Here is a 19,912-nt window from a genome sequence, read left to right on the forward strand (position 1 = left end):
GTTTTTTGAGAATAGTCTTGGCACACTGTTTCTACTTCTGCCTTATGTTTGCATTCAGCAAAGAAAAAGATTGTGAGGGAGGAAACCCTTCAAATAAAGTAAGGAAGTTAATAAAAAATTATTTCTCTTGTAAACATTTGAAAGGACTCTCAAGGATACAAAGGTACTGGAAAATTCTAAAAGAAACTAAAGGCCTATGGACTCAGATAACTGAGTGGGAGTTAAAGGCTTTCAGCAACCCACCTTAAGTGTTTTGGAAAATGAACACGGGGACACAAATTGAAAGCTATTGCAGTCATAGGGAGGTTTTCTGTCAACTTTAGTAGGCTTTGGAGCCCCTCTTGAGTGAAGGCTTAGTGGAAAAACGAGCTCATTGAGTTTTATCTTTCAGGTTTTCTTTTGCTACTGATATTGCACAAGGAATGGCCTATCTTCACCACCACAAAATGTATCATGGACGGTTGAAGTCTAGTAACTGTGTGATAGATGACCGATGGGTTTGTAAAATTGCAGGTAAAGAGAAGATAAGAAACAAAATTTCAAAACTGTCCAGCTAACCTACTAATGCGTATAGATTTCACACTTAGCACTCCTCCCAAGCACCTCCACATTTCATGCTGACTATACCAGCCTTCACTAGAAGTGCCCCATGCTGAAGGAAATTTCATGTTACATTATCATGTCAAATCATTTAACATGTTTCCCTGATGCACACATCATATCGCACAAATGATGGTGCCTATCAACATCAGTCTGAGCAGAAACTTTCTCGTTCTCAGTTTTGATACAGAGAGAAAACCTCAGCCATGGACAGTGCTGTAAAGACATGGAATAATGCTGACTGATTGGTAAACACAAGGTAGTTTCATGGAGAAAAGCAGACTCAACTCTGCTTTTCAGTCCTGTGCACAAAACTGAATTGTATTCTCCCAGAGACAGAGCTACAGGACTGGTCTGCTCCTGGTACAGGAAGACAGCCTGCAGGGGCAGGAAAGCCACTGAAGAGTCTAGTTGAGTTTGCACCTGCCAAAGGGAATGAAAACAATGATCATCTGGTGTTCTACTTCCTCCCCAAAGTAGTTATCACACTGCATAACCCACAGCCATCTAAAAACCAGCAGCAACAGATTTGTCTTTCAGTGGTTCATCCTATGACTCAGGCTCCTACACAAGGCTATGACTGCTCCAACTCCTTTGGTATCCTACTGCCTTCAGAACGACCTACTTTGCTTAGAGCCTGTTCTGGAGAAAAGCGTAAAAAATTGAGATACTTGGATTAAACCAGTTGCATCACATCAGCACGTCTCCTCTGAATTAAATGGGATCTTTGTGAAATTGTTCCGAAGTTAACTGGTAGAACTCTAGAGGCTTCAAATATTCGTGGTTTATCTGGATGTGATAATGTTAAACAAACCTCACAAATAACCAATGTGGGAACTATTTGAAAAACTCCAATGACCTCCAACATAAAGAACAAAGCTATAGGACTATCTTAATTAGAAGTCACTCCAGACAAAACCAGACATCTGCATCCTCCCTTCCCATACACTCAGCAGAATGCTGTGTATATCAGAAAGAAAACTGAAGTTGGTTACTGTTTTCTCCTCTCCAATGCTAAGTCACATGCTGGGAATCTCTTCTATGTTAGGCTAAAAGTGTAGCTGCAAAGATGTTTCACATTTATGATGCCTTTGTTCTGAAGCTAGTGATGTGCTGGTGAAGTCCACCACCTGATTTTCAGTAGCTCTAGTCTGTCCAACTTGTAGTTACTGTAGCAACTTGCCTCCCCAGATAAGGATCAGGGGATGAGTAGAACAGAAACCTGCATTTGCATGCTAGCTCTTGCACTGAAGTGAGCCTATTCTCCTAATATAATTTTATAAAATCATAAAAGAAATCTGATTGGAAGGGGCCATGTAGTTCAACATCCCTGCTGCCATGCAGTCTTATCCAAATATTTGGTTTCCAGATTCTATATTTGCGATGGGTTTAGAGGGACAAGACTACCGAACACATGCTATTTTTAGACTAAGATATGTATTTCAAATAGGGAAAATTAATTCATTTAGATAAGTTGTGTTACTGTCTACCACTGCGCGTCTTCCAAAGAAGTACCCACTGAATAGTTTGCTTCCTGTTTTCTTCCGTGTTAGATTATGGTTTGCAGTCATACAGAAAAGAAGATTCTCCTGAGGGACCAAGCTCATATCAGCAGCATTTGATACAGATTTACACAGCTCCTGAAATCCATTCCCTTTCAAACTTTGAACCCAATTCTATGACAGACGTCTACAGGTAGTTAACTTTTCCTGTTTCTTGCACTTAATAATCTCGAGTATTCTTTGATCACAATTAGGCTCAGCGTAATTCTGTGGTCACACCAGGTAGCTGTTTATTGTATTTTAAAAAGGATCGATCCTGGAATACAGAACAGCATAGATATCACGGGATCTTCTCTTTCAAAGTAGATGACCAAATACTGAATTCACTGGCATTCTATAAATGCAGAGTTTGTCTAATGATTTATAAGGAGTTACTGTGGACTGGCAGATAAAAAAAATATAAAGATCTGCCATTACCTAGTAATCCTTTTCTGTTGCTGTTTCTTAAGAAAAAGTAGATTATTTCGATAATAGCAATACCTTAAAAGTTAATAGCATCAATTTCCTGGGATGTCATAATGCACATATGCATCCCATAATTTTATAATTAGTGTCAATACATTATTCTGCTGCATGCATACATGCAGTGACAATATTTGGATTGTAGAGAAAAATTAGAAGTAGGAAAAGGAAATGGATGCATTATTGAATACTCCATCCCTTCCCTTTCCAAAAGCCCTTATAGGAGATCACTTTCCAATGCCTTATTTGACTATCAGGTTTAGCCTTCCCAGTGATGGATGGCTTTGATCAAGACACTTTTCAGATAAGTAGGACTACAACTGAATTTTCAGAGAGTAATAATCCATTGAAAAAACTGTGGAACTAGGTTTTGTAAAAATTGCATATTTAAAAAAACTTTCTGTATTAATTAAGAAAATCACTGTGTTCTTGGTGTATTCTATTTTGTATCAATGATAATTCCTCTATCTGACCATTTCCAGTAGTTTGCTGAAAGCATTTGAAAGAGGAGAATGCAGAATGGTACTACAAGATGTTTTGTGGCCCTTTTCTCTTACTTTTTCTTGCTGCATTCCCAGTCCAGTAGAAGTCTTCTGTTTCCTGGTGACTTTGGTAACTTGCCAAATGTAAAGAACTGGAATTCAATTAGAGATTGAAATGCTGCTGGTGCGACATAGTTGAGCAGAAGAAGGCACGGTTATTAGCACTGTTTATTAACAACATTTACCAAAGAGTAGCTATTATTGCCTTTTATCAAAAGCTCTGAGTTTTTCTCTGGCCTGTGGTAGGCCACAACAAATGCTTACTGCCTTAAGTGACTGTTATGACATTTTTATTGAAAATTAATTGCAGAAACAGAGAATGTTGCTTAAGTGTTCCCCTTTTTTCAATTAGGATTCATTAAAAATTATACATGAAGGCTGATTTTATATATAAGATTTACTGCAATAATGTGCATTATTCCCTTGTAAAGAAATGTATGCATATGCAATGTGGTAGAACATTATTAATTTTAATAAATTCTATCAGGTTATGTAATCAAGAATTTGAGGTCTCAGTAGTATTAATATCTATAGGCTTAAACAAGCCCTTAGAATTTGATTCAAAATAGCTCAGCTAAAGGCAGTTTGTCATTGTGTTGACATTTCTGGCTATTGTCAGTTGTCTTGTGTGGGTCTTTCTCGACATGGACTGGTCTTAGAATGTACTGCGCTCCAACTAAGCAGTAATTTTAGGATTGTCTTATGCATTGCAGTTTATCATTGCCCCACAGCCAAAATGCATTCCAGAAAATGTTTCCTTGGTGCTTATCTGGTTCACACGTTGCCCCTGTTCCAGTGAGATATCGTTACTTGACTTTACAGGCAACCTGGCCTCCTGAAGCCATTTCTTTCCAAGGACTCCCCTCAAAATAGTGCTAAGAGCTGATTTGCTTGTATCATAGATGACTATAATGAACTTTTGACAGATTCAGTGAATGCTTGCTGAATCTATCTTACTGTCAGTCCCCGTGTCTTCAAAATCCAGGTCTTCTTTTGTTGTACTGCAGTTCATCCATTCTTATTAAAAAAAAACAAACCAAAACAAAACAAAACAGTGAGAGATTAAATCAGAAGAGGGATAAGAGCAATGTCCAATCAGAGAAGAAAGATAGAGATGTACCCTGTAGCCTTAAAAGGGTTGTCTTTTTAACTGAGCTATTCTTAAGAACCTGCATTTTAACACGGTTTGTGTTTGATGACATGAGCAGGTGGTACGCCTTCTTGATACAGGTATGTGGACTCACTGGCCAGGGAGCAGTGTCCCAGTCTTGATATCCTCAATTTTTATCTGTGCAAAAATTCCATTAATATTCCTGAAGGTGTGGCCCAAATGAAAAATAAGTAGAAACTGCAGGAGTGGGACTTGTAATTTTGTGTGCTCTTACAGATGAATCACTTGCTTTTAAAGTTCTCCAGGAAATGTGTTGGTCAGATGGGAAAGCTAAAATGGAAATGAGAACAGGAACATGAAGGCAGCTCCTGTTTGAGCTGAAGAAGCTGTTTCCAGTCACAGTTTCTCCTAGATTGGCTTCTCTTGGTTTGTAATCATTATGTGAATTTCACTGTCCACTACATTAGGACTTTTTTGAGCAGTGCTGCTGAAGCTGAATAAAATCAATACTGCTTCATCAGAGTTACCATCCTCTAATTACTCTCCTTGAAAATCTGTTTCAGCTTTACTATCTCCCCAGAGTTGGTATTCCTTTCTACTACCATATCACCCCAAAATTAACACAAAAATCTTCTCAGATTAATTTCTACATTATTCTGCGTGGTTTATATGCATTATTTTATTTCCCAGTGGTGGCCTATGAGTGGACTGAAAGACAGATGGACATACCTCATTATACAGCTAGAATGCCTTACAGAACAGAGCAACCATTAGCAATACAACAGATTGCAAACCAATATTCCCCATAAAAATATATGTTATCAAGCAGAGATGCGTGAGAGGAGTTAATTATTACACTGTTTCAATACATAAAGAGGCAAGAGCATCTTTATCAGGATTGCTGGCTGGAGGAGGTGCTGGCTTCTTAGAGATCACTGTTGTAGAAGATCTCTAGTGAGTTCAATAAGGAGACTGAACAGCCAGTTGTTACCTCATTTTTTCCATTCTTCACCCTCGATGAATGCAGTTGACCCTGGTTTATCTGAGGAAGATGACGATGATGAAAATATAATTCAGAAAGAGCAAGCAAGAATTCTTACTGTAAAAGTTCTACTCTGGACACACTGTCTCATCCTTGACATTATGGAGATTTTCCAGAACAGTGATCTATGCTGAAAAGAAGTCACTCCTCCAGCTGATGATCCTGATGAACCTGCTCCTGCCCTTCCTTACAGCACAAACCTGTCCTGTATGTTTAATGGGTAGGTATCATGTAAGTCCCTGTACATATCCCTTCTGGATTCCATTAATTCTTCCAGAGAAAATTGCCTTGCTGTCCATCAAACTAAAATCCTTCATCTCTGAGACTGATATCTGTGAGAGGAGACTGCTACGAAATTATCAGTGACAGATTTCTGAAAATAGAGTAGTAACAGATAGCAGCACTGTTGCCATCCCCCCTTTTGGGATACTGGGCTTTCAGTCATAAAATGGGGCAGAATAAGAAATAACAGAAGGAAGAAATCACTGACTCCATTAACTGTTATTTCATTAAGATTTTGGTTTGCTTTTGTTCTGCAGTTATGCCATCATTTTACTAGAAATTGCCACAAGAAGTGACCCTATGCCAGTAAGTAAAGATGAACTTTGAAGTTTGCATGACAACTTTGATTCTAGTTCTGCTGAAGATAAAAACCGAACTCTGAGTAACTGCACCTTTGATTTATTTTTTGAGCATGCATTTTCCTCTTGATTTAGTGGGTGCAAGTTCAGTTCCAATGGAAGATGCAGTCAGGGCTTTCTCATGCATCTACCTGTCTTCGCTTCAGGACTTGGAAGAAAAGCGTATGACAAAAATAACGTAGCACCAGAATTGCCTTTTGGTTAGCTCTGTGAGGTTTGATGGCAGGGGGGTAGCAGGGGAAGGTATGCCATAACATCTTCCTTTTTCTCCTGTTCTTCTGTCCCTTTCCTGCCATGCACAGGCCCCTTCAGTGGAGTCTTACAGTGGTAAGAATATGCTAGAAGAATAAATGAGCTGTTCTCCATAAGAAAAATATCTTCTTTGCACGTGTCTTGTGACCAGTGTTAAATGGCGAACACAAAAAATGCACCTTGAAATTGAAACCAGATGTTCTGGACATGTAACCATGTTCTGTCTGAAATAATTTGCTTAACAAGAATTCTAACAATAAAGATCTGAAACTGCCATTTTTGCATTTCTGACAGTTTGTGATAATAGTCAAATGTAGGCCTTGTGGTTTCTCAAAAGTTTCCCAGTATCTTCCCAGTTATTTGTTTCAAAAATTGTTTACCTCATATAAACACTGAATTAAGTCTTTCAGCCACGAAAAAGGTTTTAGACAAGGCCACCCAGTTTAGACTGGGTTATATCCTTTATTTTCTCCTACACTCATGTATAAAAGCAGATCTAGAAGTGATAGGGAAGGTGTCATAAAAGTAATTATGATCATAGTAATATGTTTTCAAAAAACACACTAGTTGTTTCAACATTGTTTAATCCTTTTTTCTCTAGAAAGACGATGTGCATTCAGCTGAATATTCTTGGTGTCCACCTTTGGCAGAATTAATTTCAGGAAAGCCTGAGAATTCTTGCCCATGTCCCACAGATTACATAGAGGTGAGTAAGATACAATATTGCATACTGTCATGGTTTGATGTGGAGGGGGGGTGGTTCTGGTGGCAGGAGAGGGATTTTGCTCCCTGCGACCTCCCCGGTTTTGGATCCGGGTTAGGCTTAGTTCTGGCCACCGGATCAGACTGCCATCCCCGTCGGGGTTGAGCCAATAGGGCGCCTCTGCGAATTGCCCTATTTAAGTCAGGACAAGGGAACCGGAAAAGGTGCTTCGCCCAGGATCGACCAGAGAAGGGAGGAGGGCACTGCCCCCGCTCCCTGGCTCCCAGCCGGGCGGCTGCCTGCGTCGGGCCGGCGCCGCCCACGGAGAATGGCGGCGGCGGAGCCAGCTGGGGAACTCGGGGGCACCCCACTCCCGGGGTGCCCACTGGGCTGAGTTCACCTGGAGAGGACTGAGATCTGAGAGAAACAGCCGCATCGACAGCAGGTCAGTGAGGATGGAGCGGGAGGAGGTGTGCCGGAGCCGAGTTTCCCCTGCGGCTGATGGTGAGATAGCAGGCTGCCCCCCTGCAACCAGGACGGCCTCGGTGGAGCAGCGACCCACTCGCAGCCCGTGGGGAGAAGATGCCTGAGCCCGAGGATGGTCGTGTTGGGGGCACGGCAAGGCAGAAAGGCATCTGGAGTCTGCGTGACGACCCACGCCGGAGCGAGTGGCTACAGCTCCCTAAGTACCCGAGACTGTGGTATAGCCCACACCGGAGCAATCTGTGGGGAAGGATTGTTTCCAGTGGGCTGGACTCACGTTGGAGAAATTTGTGGATTTTTCCTCGTGGGTAGGGGATCCATTGGAGCAGGGGAAAAGGGTGTAAGGACTCCTTCTCCTTTAAGAAAGAAGCAGCAGTAACAGCAGGGAATGAACTGACCTGCACTCCCCCAGTCCCTGCCCCCTGTGCTGCTGGGGGGAGGAGGTAGAGCCGGGAGGAAAAGGAAGGTGGGGGGGGGGAAGGTGTCGGTTTTAAGATCTGGTTTTGTTTCTTTCTGTCCTCTCAAGTAATCGGTTTTTATTTCCCTTTGTCCTTCTAAGTAATCATTAATAAACTGTTTTGCTTTGAGAAAAGCGCTGCCTGTTTTGCCCAGGACCATGGTTGGTGGGTGCTCCCTCTGTTCTTGCCTCAACCCTCAGTCCTTTTTTTTTTTTTTTTTTTTCCTCTCCTCTCTACTTTATTGGAGAAGGAGAGACCCTTCCCCCCCCCCCCCCCCCCCCCCCCCCCCCCCCGCCCGGCTAGCTCAGTCGGTAGAGCATGAGACTCTTAATCTCAGGGTCGTGGGTTCGAGCCCCACGTTGGGCGCCAAAAGGACTGTCGTGGTTTTAGGCTGATCCAGCAACTAAAATTCACACACATACAAAAATTATTTACTGAAGTGAATTTAAGACGTGTCACGGAAGTTTTATGGCGATATTACCTTTGGTGAGTGTAAACAACTCAGAAGTCAAGAAGTACATCTAAAACAAGGCACAATGAAATGCTTTAATATCTTTAATAAAAAAGTAGTCGTTCTGACAAATTGAAAGTTTCACTTGTCCCCTCAAATTGTCAGTGTAATAAATGATGGTTTTAATATTCAATCATTGATTTTCGTGCATTTTCATTTTATTATAAAGTGTTGAGTTCCATACGTATTTTATATTAGTAATACTTGTCTAGCTTACTGGCAAAGGACACTGAAATAGTGAAGTATGTGTCTCAGGCAAAGTAGGAGTATGGTTTTATTCTCATGCCAAAGGTCTATTTGTTCAGTCAAACTGCCTAATAAAACAAAGTACATCCCCTCTCAGTTCAATTAAATCAGAATAAGATTGTGGCATTCTCGTTTCAGCTTAAGAGCTACATAGTTCACCTTTGGTGATTTGTAGTAACCTAAATGTTACAAACCTCTCGTAAGCAGCACTAGATTTTATTCAGGAGTTAACACTCTTAAGAACTTGTTGGGTTTTTAATCTTTTGTGAATTTTGCATACAGGCACGTCCTCTGAAAACAGTATGTGACTCCAACAGCATAACACTGTGCTAAAGCACAAGAGAAGAGCTTAAGCAGTGTTTTGCAGAAGAAACATGAGCATCTAATTATCGTTTCCCACTGTAGCATTTTCATGAACTAACATTCTTCATTCAGCATAAATCTGAGAATGCTGGAGACCTCAGTATAGCTCTGCCACTTTTCACCAGCTGCAGACAGGGCTTCACATGCACAGTTTGCACCTAGAAAACAGTAGTATTAATTAGAAACACTGCCTGTGCTTGGAATGACAAAAGCTTGTTTGCTTTTCTCACTTTCTTTCTCCGCTGCAGTTAATCAGAAGATGCAGAAAAAATAATCCAGCCCAAAGGCCTACATTTGAACAAGTCAAGAAAATGTTGTACAAAATGAATCCAAATAAAGTTAGCCCTGTTGACATGATGATGACTCTGGTAAATTTACTTTTTTAATCCAATCCAAGTCAATCTGCTCAGTTGTAATAACTTTCACCTGTATCCTTCAGGTTTGGTTTTTGATCTCATACCCCCCGTTTGATGAGAAAAGCCATAGTCATTCATTCACCTACTGGTAGGCTGATTGTAGCTGCAGTTCTGCTGAACACTCAGCTTTCTTTCTCATTCCATTTCTGTCATTTTTTCCTTAACTTTCTCAGCTTCTTTGGGGCTGAAAACTTTAGTTTCTTCAGTCAAATGTTGTTTTATTTTTAAGTCCTCACAGGAAATTTTTTTTTTTTTTTGGCGGTGCCTCAGTGGTGGTCTTACAGTATTGGAGGTGTAGAATCCCTGCATGCCACAAATAACGTGTACAGATGCATTTTGAGCAGAATATCTTAAGCCCATCAGCAGAGAAAAGAGATTTCTTCCTCCACAGCGTGTTGCCTCACGGACAGCAAGGATGCCAAAAGCATAGCATAGCATAGCAGGATATTTTGTGAAACAAATCTTTTGATAAAAGATTGAGACTTTGATACCTTCGGGTTTGGTAACATATTTTAATCCATGTCTTTGAAAAGTCTGAAATTGGCTTCTGCCCTCTTAAGTGTAAGCAACAATTTCAATTCTATAATTAGAAATTTACCTAGGGAGAAATCTGATCTTTAGATTTTGTAAGAAAAAATTAGCGCTCTCAGACCTGAGCCTTTGCTTATCTGAATGTTTTCAAAGCAGAATCGTTCAAATTATTAAATCCTATCCAATAATGAATCTGTTTCTGTAAAAGGATCATTTTATGCAATTCTCTATGTTATTTAGATGGAGAAATACAGCAAACATCTGGAGATACTGGTTTCTGAGAGAACCCAGGATTTAATGCATGAAAAACAGAAGACCGATCGTCTGTTGTATAGTAAGTGTAGTAAGTCGTATAGCAAAAATAATGGATATTCTTCTCAGTAATAATTTTATTTTAACTAATTACAGACAAACCCCCTTTGATAGGTGATTATTTAATAGATGACATTTATTTGGCAATGAATTAATATGCTTTTTCCTTGCAAAGCCAGAAAGGTATTTAGCTACTTTTTAATTTTACCCCTAAAAATCAGTGCACTCATCTGAGAGCTATGACTCCAGAATCCACGGTACTCTCACTTTGATCTTGTTTGACAGTCCTTCTGTATAGTTATAAATATTAGTGAATTGCTTTTGGACTGATGTTTCTTTTGATGGCAGCGTATCTTCTGGAATGCTGCAAGAGAAGAGGGATAAAGGAACAGGTATTACACATAGGAGAGAAAAGCAAAAGGCTGTGAAAGTGAAAGACAGGAGAAATAAAGAAGATCAAAAAAATCTGAGCAGAGATAGTAAACGAACCTAACACAGGAAGAAAATACTAGTAAAGAGTTGGCAAAGAAGCAGTTAGTAATATCCAAAGTCACACTATTAGAATCTAACCTTACTCTAACTTGAAATGTATAGATATTGGTTTGTTTAAACTAAAAGTTACAGGTCATCTGAAAAATCTGGACTTGTTATCAGTGAGATTTACTGTGAATTCTCACATTGCAGATTTTGATTCTAAAGAGTGCTTTTGTTTTCAGAATATTTCACATTTACGAACATTGCTTTTATACCTTTAAACAAACATGTTGTGTTTATGGTGTGCTTTTATCCATGGCAAAGAGTAACAACTCTGCTTTCTACAACAGGTATGTTGCCAAAGCAAGTAGCAGATGATCTCAGACAGGGAAAACATGCACAAGCTCAAAGTTACTTAAGTGCCACCATCTTTTTCAGGTAAACAAAAATGAAAGATAGGTCTAGAACTGACTCCTACTGAAGAAACTTCTAGGCTTCCAGTGGAGGAGAACCTCCTAACCGTGGACAGAATTTCTACCTAAACTGTCATTTATCACACCAAGTGGCAACATTTGACTCTGCAAATGAGTGTCTTTCAAAGTTCTCACACCTCTGTATTTTTTGTTATAATTACTCAAATAAAAAATGAGATTACTGTGGAGCTCTAATACACAGCAGCACTCACTTTATGTGTGTCATGCACATACCCATGTATGCTTTGTAGGATAGGCCTAAGTAAAGGTTCCAGCATTTAGTTGTGTAAAGGAAACTTGTCTATCCTTAGAGTCCACATGGATTTACAGTCTTTGATTTGTTATGTGTGCATGGAGTAACATATAAATTGCATGTCTTCAGCTTTTCAAAAATGGAGAGGTATTAAGTTCTCTTTTTTCATTTGTACATAACCCAAAACTAAAGGCTACTTAGTCTGTCGCAGATTAAAGTCTAGCTGTAAAAAATGGTTTACTGCATTGGTAAGCAAAAAGACTTAGGTCAGTCAGTCCTTTTAAATGGAAGGTAGTCTGTTTTCATTTTAAGTAAATGGTTGACAAAACTGTTCTGTGAGATCCTTAGTGAAAGAAATGCTGAAAAAGAGAAGATTGAGGTAATTCCACTGAGAAATTGTTACTGTGCGTTTAGGATTACCAGTATCTGCAATGGTTGAGATGGTGGATGAGATGTTCTTTTTGTTGTGTTTTAACAGTGACATTGTTGGCTTCACTCAGCTGTCCAGCAGCAGCACTCCTTACCAAGTGGTAGATCTCTTGAACAAGCTTTATACCACTTTTGATGAAATCATAGATAACTATGATGTCTATAAGGTGGAGACAATAGGAGATGCCTGTAAGTTCCTTGAGCTGTGGACAATGATGGGGCATGGGTATTTCACCAAAGTAGAGACTGATCTGATGATGAGGAAGAACAGATGAAGGAGATTTGGAAAGCTTTTTACCACTGGGAAGAGCACACAAAACAATTAGGGCAGAAGTCCTAGCAGAGCACTAGCAAACTTTAGGAACATTTTCTTGCATATCTTTCATCATTTCTACAATTGATGACTGTTGTGCATGGGACAAATGAGTTGAATAAACTTCCATTGCTGTTTATTTTGTTCCTGTGGCCTGTAAGGTCTGAATTTAAACCTTGGCAACAGATTAATCCCAGTTGGCAACTTCCGTTTCACAGGAACACAACTGAAAAATGGAGCATAGACGCCATTCTATAAATTTTATTGTCTCTGTCTTTTTTACAAATACCATGACAACCTTCTCTCTCCTAATACTCTGTAGGGGCTTGGCTGCCTCTTCTTTTTGGATTATTAGGAAAATTACTTTCTATTTGCTACCATGGAAATCTGCTGGGGATTTACTACCATTAAAACTGAGTTACATCAAAAACCTAGCAGAATCTAGCAGGATTTTTGGATAAGACAGACAGGAAATGCTTTAAGAGATGTACAGTAAAAAGCCACTCTTCTTTTTCGGTGGCATGGTTGAGCACATTCTGGAGCCTAAAATTCCTGAACGAATGCACCTGAAGGATCCTGAAAAGACCTGTCTCTTCTCCTACACACTAAGCGTCAGTGCAGGAAGCATAGGACAATGCCTAGTGGGAATCATTGTCTCTCTTTGTAATATCTGCCCAAAGACAAAAGGTATTGAACAGCCACTTTCCCACTACCTATCCCACTTCAAGCATTCTCAATGGAGGGAGGGAGGAAGAAAGCGTAGGAGGGAATAAATCTTATGGAGAATTAAGAAGGAAATCCAACATTTTTCAGAGCTAAGGTAATTACACACATGAGCTGTTGCCCCATCCTTCATTTGTTTCTGGCTTCCTCTGTTCAGCAAGCACAACTGCGCTGCAGGGTATGAAGGAATAGGGCTTTGGTTTTTTTTTTGTAATTTTGGCAGCATCCTTTGGTAAAACTGTGTGTAATGCCAAAGATTAACACAGTTGCATTGTTGTGTTCAGATATGGTGGTGTCAGGAGTACCCAAAGAGAATGGGATCCTTCATGCCGGTGAGATCGCAAGCATGGCTTTAGATCTTCTGGATGTCTGCAAGACTTTTAAGATCCCACACAAGCCCAACACCCTCCTAAAGATAAGAGCAGGAATCCATTCAGGTACATCGAAAGGGCTGCAAAAGAATCCTCCTCTGGTTTAACAAATGTTTCTGTAGTAGCATTTGCTCTCCATTAAAAATGAAGTTAATTTCTTGACGTGGATGGAACACCTCATAGAGGTCATCCCAACAGAATAAATTATTGCCTACCAGGGATATTGGGAACACAATGCAGAATACAACACTAGAAACACCACATGGCCCCAGTGCCTTTGCTGATGTGAGTGAGGACTGCTATTCTGTATCTGTTACTTGTCCTTTTCAGCTGTTCTTTTCTCAGAACAGTGAGTGGCTTCTTGACTCTTTGATCTAGCCTTCACTTTCAGACTCCCAGCTCCCTGATCTAAGCTGATGCGTGACTGTAGCTCCTTCTTGATAGACAGCCAGAACTGGACATGTGCTGTGCAGCCCAAGGTCTGCAAATTAAGTGGCTTACATTGTCTCAACAAGAGATCATATCTTCTATATTTTAAATCCCCTGGGGCTGACATAAAGGAATCAAAATGCTCATTTCCTGCCTTCAGCAGGAGCAAGTTACTTCCCGTTCCTGCTTTTCCATGTGACTAGTGAGCATTGCATGCACAACTCCTATTAGCAGCGTTCCTATCTCACTGCACCTCAAAATATTCTCGTCATGTTGAAACTTGATTCTGCAGGTGCCTTAATTCATGCACACCATGTCCATCCTGTCATCACTTCCCTCACTGTTCTCCTTTGAGGCCCTTGTGCAGTTCCTTCCATGGTTCTGGAAGACATCTGTAAGTCAGATATATAACCCATGTAAGACAATATTGACAGTTGTTATCTTGTTAATCAACGAGACATAATTTAGGAAGCAGCCATGAGGCTGTATGACTGATTATGTGATTTAAAACCACAAATATCTTGTTTTCTTTTCTTGAACAAGGGGCAGTTGTAGCTGGAGTTGTTGGGACCAAAATGCCACGATATTGTTTATTTGGAGATACTGTGAACACAGCTTCCAGGATGGAATCTACCAGTGAAGGTAAAAAGGAACAAACCGCAGTTTGTGCTTTTGACCATCTCTTAATGAGTTCTGAAAAAATGTTATGCTGAGTTTTGAGTCCTGTCCTGTTTAAATGACTGCAAATCCTGAAAGGAGGGTTTTGATTTTTGGATCCCGTCTGCCTATGGGCAAATTATGCCAGTGATGTTCTCTACAACCTTTGTAACGAGATCCCCTCATTCCCCAAGTCTCAGAGAGGGATTCTCTACAATAAAAGAGGGTAAGAATCAGATGAAATGAGAGGTAAGTGGATATGTTCACTGTCTGTGTTCCTTCCTGGCACCCAGCTGAATTAATAGTAAAAATATTTTCATGACTCCTCTTTTTAGCTGATTTCTCCAATGGAGAATACAAGAGATGGTAGGGCACCATGGGGTCTCTGTCTGCCTTTAACCAATATAAAAGATGTGTCCTCCAGCAAAGAGATTAGACTGAAATGTCTAGAGATTAAATCATGGCGATATCCTCACTTTCACTTCTTCCCAGGAGATAACTGAGCTCCATGTTTAGTTGGCAAGCTTATCTTTAGCCAGTATGAGCATTTGAACCTCAAACTTCTGAAATATTTTAGTGTGATCTACAAGAACTAGGCAAAAAAAGAAAAGACTGAGGGAGTGATTCAAGGTTAAACAACCTTGATGGCTTGTTTTTGTTTCTGTCATTCATGAAATGAGGCTGAATAGTTTTAGGGCTCACACAAGCAATGCTTTGTAAATGGGTTTGAATTAGACAAAATCCAAGGTGTTTTCAAGCTTAATTTCGTGATAAAAAGTGATGCTTTATCATGATCCACTGAAAACAAAGCAGAAAGGCAGAGGAGTGGTCCTACATGATGGCTTTGAAGGTTTAGCCTAGGGGTTTGAGAATTAACCAGGATCCATTCCTTCTCACCATTTTATGTATTTTTCCAAAGCAAATCCCAGCCTGAGTGGAACACATATAACTTTGTTTTCCTTCTGTTAGTCTCCCAGATAACTCCTTTCCTTCTCCTCCTGCTCGTTTCAGGCTTTTTGTATCATCTCATCTGCATTGCTTTAAAACTAATGCCTTAAAAATGTGCTTCCATCATTCTTCATATTTCGTCTTTTGTTCTGTATGTCACACAATTTCTCATATGGCACATCAACACTATAAACTTAAGTATAAAGACAGAGCTTCTTGTCTTTTAAGCTTTTCTTTTATCTCCCTCTTTCTCTGGCCATGTACATCAGAGGATCTCAAATTACATTAACGTGTTTTACCCCTAAGATGATCAATTTAAAATAAATCAATTAATTAATTACTAGCAGTGTAAATTAAAATTGCTGTCAGCTGGAATTTGAGTGCTAGTGTCTTGTTCCCAAGCAGGATGACCACTTAAAATATCATGTAGCTACCGAAAAGAGTATTTCAGAGCTGTGTATGTGGATATGTCAAATCATATATTACCTGGTCTATAGGCAGTGTTTCGAGACTTTCCATAAAAAACTTTTAAAGAAAAAAAAAAGTGGATATTACAAAACTATAATTTTCTGATATAAGAAAAATCAGTAAGACAATCTTAGCCAGTCCTACTATGATCTGAGATCTTTTTCAAACAAAGAGGCGTAATGATATATTCTATGTAGCAGAATGTTAAAGGCAAAAGAACCCAGAGGGGGTTTTTTTGGCAATTTTCGAAATTTTGGCAAAATTTTGCTTTCTGGCAAAGGTAAGAGTATTCAAAATTTATTCTATCTGTCCTCCTCCTTGGTCTTTCCTCCATCATTTGCAAAAGGCAAGACAGACAGGGTTTACATGAAGATAAATTCTCAACTAAGGAAAAATCACATTGTTAAAAAAACAGTGGAATTACGATAATACTGTCTCTTCCCCCTGTTTTTATTTACAGGTTTGGAGGCAGAGCAAGGATGGCAGTTTCTTTAATGTTTAGACTTTGCTGAAAGCTGTATCTGCAAAGAAAGCACTGGCTCTTTATTGACCAGGAGGTAGAACTATGTATGGTTTTCTTCACAGATGAAAAGGATGCTTGTCAGTAACTCCAGCCAGGCAGCTATGAAGAGTAGCAAAATAATATTAGAAGCAGGATGTGAAGAGCAGTGTTTGTTGACAGCCACATATTTGTCCTGAGATGCCCTCACAAAGAGTCTGGGATACTGGAGCTTGTGTGTGAACTTTTCAAACAACAGAGGAATGACAGCAAAGGCATAAAAAAAGCAAGGGGGGGATTCATTAATGAGTCTTGAAGTCTTCGGCACACAGAGAGGGATTGCTCTGTCTTAGGTGTTTGAATTGTTATGATAATATGATGATTGTCTCTCTTTCCAGCTCTTAAGATACAGTGCAGCTTGAGTGCATACCAGCTGTTGGAGCAGATTGGAGAGTATGTGTTAGTATGCCGTGGGAATTTACAAGTCAAGGTGTGTATGCAACGTTTACACTCAGCTTTTCAGGAGGAGAGTGTGAAAGTCCCTGAATTTTAACCTATGCAGTCCTCTATGTTTCAGAGTCCTTGGGTTAGACTGTTTCTTGTCCCTGAAGAGAGCAGGCTCAAGTTTTAAATCAGGACCAGTGCAGTTGTTCTTGGGACAACACTGATAATTCAGGAGATGAAGGATTTAGCCAAACTTGGAAATACTGCGTGGCAGGTCACTTTGTCATAACTGCTTGAAATCAAAAAACATCATTTAGAGACATCATAAATCATTATAAGAGTTCTATAAGAGGCCTAACATACTTCTGGACCCAGTTTTGGATGGGACTTCAAGGAATTGTTTGAATCCACAGTGCTGCCACTATCTTTTAATGAAAAGCTTTATGCCTCGGTTTTCCTGAATGTAAAATTTTTGCCTGGCACATCAGTCTCCTTTTGAGACTTGCTTTGAGTTGTAATAAGAAGATTATTACACAAATGGCAGGTAATATTATAACCCCATGACTCATTTTCTTCCCTAGGGGAAAGGAGACATGGTAACATACTGGCTTGAAGGTAAGAAAGCCCCTGCCACCCAGAAGGCAGTCACCAGCACTTCTGTGACTCTTCAAGGCCCCAGTAGAGCTTCATTTAGTTTAATACCAGGTGTCCTTCCCAGTGATCCTATCTCAAGTCCTGCTTAGTAGCCACTCACTAACTCCAGCATCTATCCTGCTTTCAGTCTCTTAGGTCATCCTGCTGAATTAGAAAGTAAGAAAAGAGACAGTACAACCCTTTGGTCTTGTGGATTTATTAGTTCAGACTTTGCTAATAGGTATCTCTCTCCCAGAAGTGGCAGGAAAAATACAAAAAAGCAAAAACTCATCTTGAGGAATTATATGTAAGACTGGTCCACCAGCTACTAGGGCAGAAGGTAACTCCCAGTGTTACTTGTTTGGTTGGTTTTGCTGGGCAATCCCCTGCCAGCAGCCTCCATCACTTCAGAACCAGCTGGCTGGACATTCCAGCCTGTAAGCAGCTCCCACAGGAAAGAAGGAGACAGTGTAGTGTTGCTATTTAGTGGTATGATAAACCTTGTGGGTGTGATCGGTTTTGTGCTGTGGATGTGATGTGTATTGTGTTAGAAGCAAGGCCCATGGAAAGAGGACGATGACACAGTGCAATCATAGAGGATACAAATGAAAATGAGAATTTGTGCTCCTGCTCCTGTTTCATCTCCATTGTCTGAAGTATAGAAAGAAGAGTTAAGAAGAAAGTCTGGGATATTTCCATAGAGTCAACACTTAGTGATACCTGCCATCGTGGTAAAGAGATCGGAAAATCTTGGGAGAGAAATGAAAGACATTGCATGCTGTTGTTAAAGAGAAGAGCGTCCATTACAGCTGCCCTTGCCTTTGACTGCTCTGGAATTTCTCTGAAAAACTGCTCTTAACGTGGCTTGTGATACGAAGTTGCTTTGACTGAAGTGGTGGTGAACCTGCCATTGCTGGCTAGCTGTCTGACTGTGACATCAGGCAGCTCTCTGAGTCACTGTGTTATTTAGGACACAGTTTAGAAAAGGTCATTCTGAGCAAGCATTTCCTGTAAAGAGAGACCCATCCCTACACGTGGAGTAATCTCTTGAGGAGCATGGTTCTGTAAGCATTGCTGGTGTGGACTTTTTTTAAAGGCAAAGCATACGTACAGCGGACCTTGTTTATACCTTTTACGGTTGTATTTATGGCAATAAATTACCTTTTGAGGCTAATCTGTTTTGAAGAGTTTAGCCATTCCAGTTGAAATGATTAACAGTCTAACAGGATTAGATACAGTGAAATAGAGGAAGGCAGGTTACCAACAGTCACAGCAATTCCACCACAATGTTAATGGCCAAAGCTAACAGGGAGGAGGTGAAAAGGAAGGATGATGAGCAACATAGCACCATTTACCCCTTCTTATTCTGCTCCCTTACCCTCCAGTCTGTCCCCGATCCTAGGTACAAGCACAAAAGCAGCCATGTAGATGAAATTTTTCTGGTATAAATTTGTGTAGCTTAAACAAGCAGCTGACTAGTTGTCCATGTTCCCATGTATCATGCTCTTAATGCTGAATATATGCTGTGTGATAATGATAGGAGAGTCACACCACAGCTTCTGTGGGAAATAACCGCAGTGGTAATGTTAGATTTTTCAGAGATGCCTACTAGAGGTAGAAAGATAAATCTTTTGAAATTATGGGAGACTTATTTGAAATCCACTGGAAAATACAGGACATTCTGAGCAAAATTCTGTCTGAGAAATCGGTGGGAATATTGCCATTTGAATGGGACGAAAATCTCAGCAAGGGACATAGACATAGCTGATCTTGTCACATGAGATCCCAAAATGGAGTCTAGCCAAATTTTTTAAAAATAAAATTTTTAATTGGCTTCACAATTTTTTTTCTAAACTTAAAATATTCCTTTCTCTATTTTTGAATTTCTTATTAGTACATGGTACAGTACAGTTACTTTATTTGTAATTTAAGCAAAATAAAGCTTTCAGTTATCCAGAGCCCAGAGATGTCCTTTAACACAATCATTTCCTTTCCTTTATCCAGATGCTACGTAGGTATTGTGAAACTCTCTGCTCTATTATAGGGCTGCGCGATGTACAATATAGTTTACATTATTCTGTTAATGAGTTAGCATTTTTTACATTTTTGTTATAAAAGTGCATATCATAGGGTCTTTTATCAAAAGTGAATGTGAAAGTACATGCTTTGTTGTATGTTCATCTGTAGCAGTACTTCTGTTTTAACGTTTATGCTTTATTTTACTGTTGTTTTTAGAATTAAAAGCTTTAAAAAGATTCTGAGTTTAAAGCCTTCTAACTAGAAATGAATGATGAGTGACCATCAGCAAGCTTGATGGATTTATAGCCTTCACCACTGACATGTCCTTAGGTAGTATTCAAATTCTGCTGAAGATGGGTGACGTGGACAGTGGCATGGAGTGCACCCTCAGCAAGTTCGCCGATGACACCAAGCTGTGTGGTGCCGTCGACACGCTGGAAGGGAGGGATGCCATCCAGAGGGACCTTGACAGGCTGGAGAGGTGGGCCTGTGAGAACCTCATGAAGTTTAACCAGGCCAAATGCAAGGTCCTACATCTGGGTCG

At 40.0% G+C, this 19,912-nt stretch overlaps 1 protein-coding gene and 1 non-coding gene across 6 annotated transcripts in view; both read left to right on the top strand.

The window, feature by feature from the left end:
* Positions 1-19,533, top strand: part of LOC104373225 (atrial natriuretic peptide receptor 2) — a 62,989-nt gene extending 43,456 nt beyond the window's left edge. For 3 of the 5 annotated variants that reach the window (XM_086628813.1, XM_086628809.1, XM_086628812.1), the window contains 12 exons: positions 392-513; positions 2,154-2,295; positions 5,859-5,907; positions 6,814-6,918; positions 9,225-9,344; positions 10,164-10,257; positions 11,060-11,147; positions 11,914-12,053; positions 13,185-13,337; positions 14,244-14,342; positions 16,671-16,762; positions 17,298-19,533. In XM_086628813.1, the coding sequence (XP_086484939.1) occupies positions 392-513; positions 2,154-2,295; positions 5,859-5,907; positions 6,814-6,918; positions 9,225-9,344; positions 10,164-10,257; positions 11,060-11,147; positions 11,914-12,053; positions 13,185-13,337; positions 14,244-14,342; positions 16,671-16,762; positions 17,298-17,459 (1,366 nt within the window). In that variant the 3' untranslated portion in view covers positions 17,460-19,533. The remainder of the gene's footprint in view (positions 1-391; positions 514-2,153; positions 2,296-5,858; positions 5,908-6,813; positions 6,919-9,224; positions 9,345-10,163; positions 10,258-11,059; positions 11,148-11,913; positions 12,054-13,184; positions 13,338-14,243; positions 14,343-16,670; positions 16,763-17,297) is intronic. The other 2 variants (XM_086628811.1, XM_086628810.1) reach the window with 2 other exon arrangements.
* On the top strand, positions 8,150-8,222 carry TRNAK-CUU (transfer RNA lysine (anticodon CUU)). The gene has a single exon. It is a non-coding gene; the product is annotated as a tRNA-Lys (tRNA).
* Positions 19,534-19,912: the final 379 nt, after the last annotated feature.

Source organism: Tauraco erythrolophus, chromosome Z, assembly GCF_009769465.1.
Source record: "Tauraco erythrolophus isolate bTauEry1 chromosome Z, bTauEry1.pri, whole genome shotgun sequence".
Classification (NCBI taxonomy): domain Eukaryota; kingdom Metazoa; phylum Chordata; class Aves; order Musophagiformes; family Musophagidae; genus Tauraco; species Tauraco erythrolophus.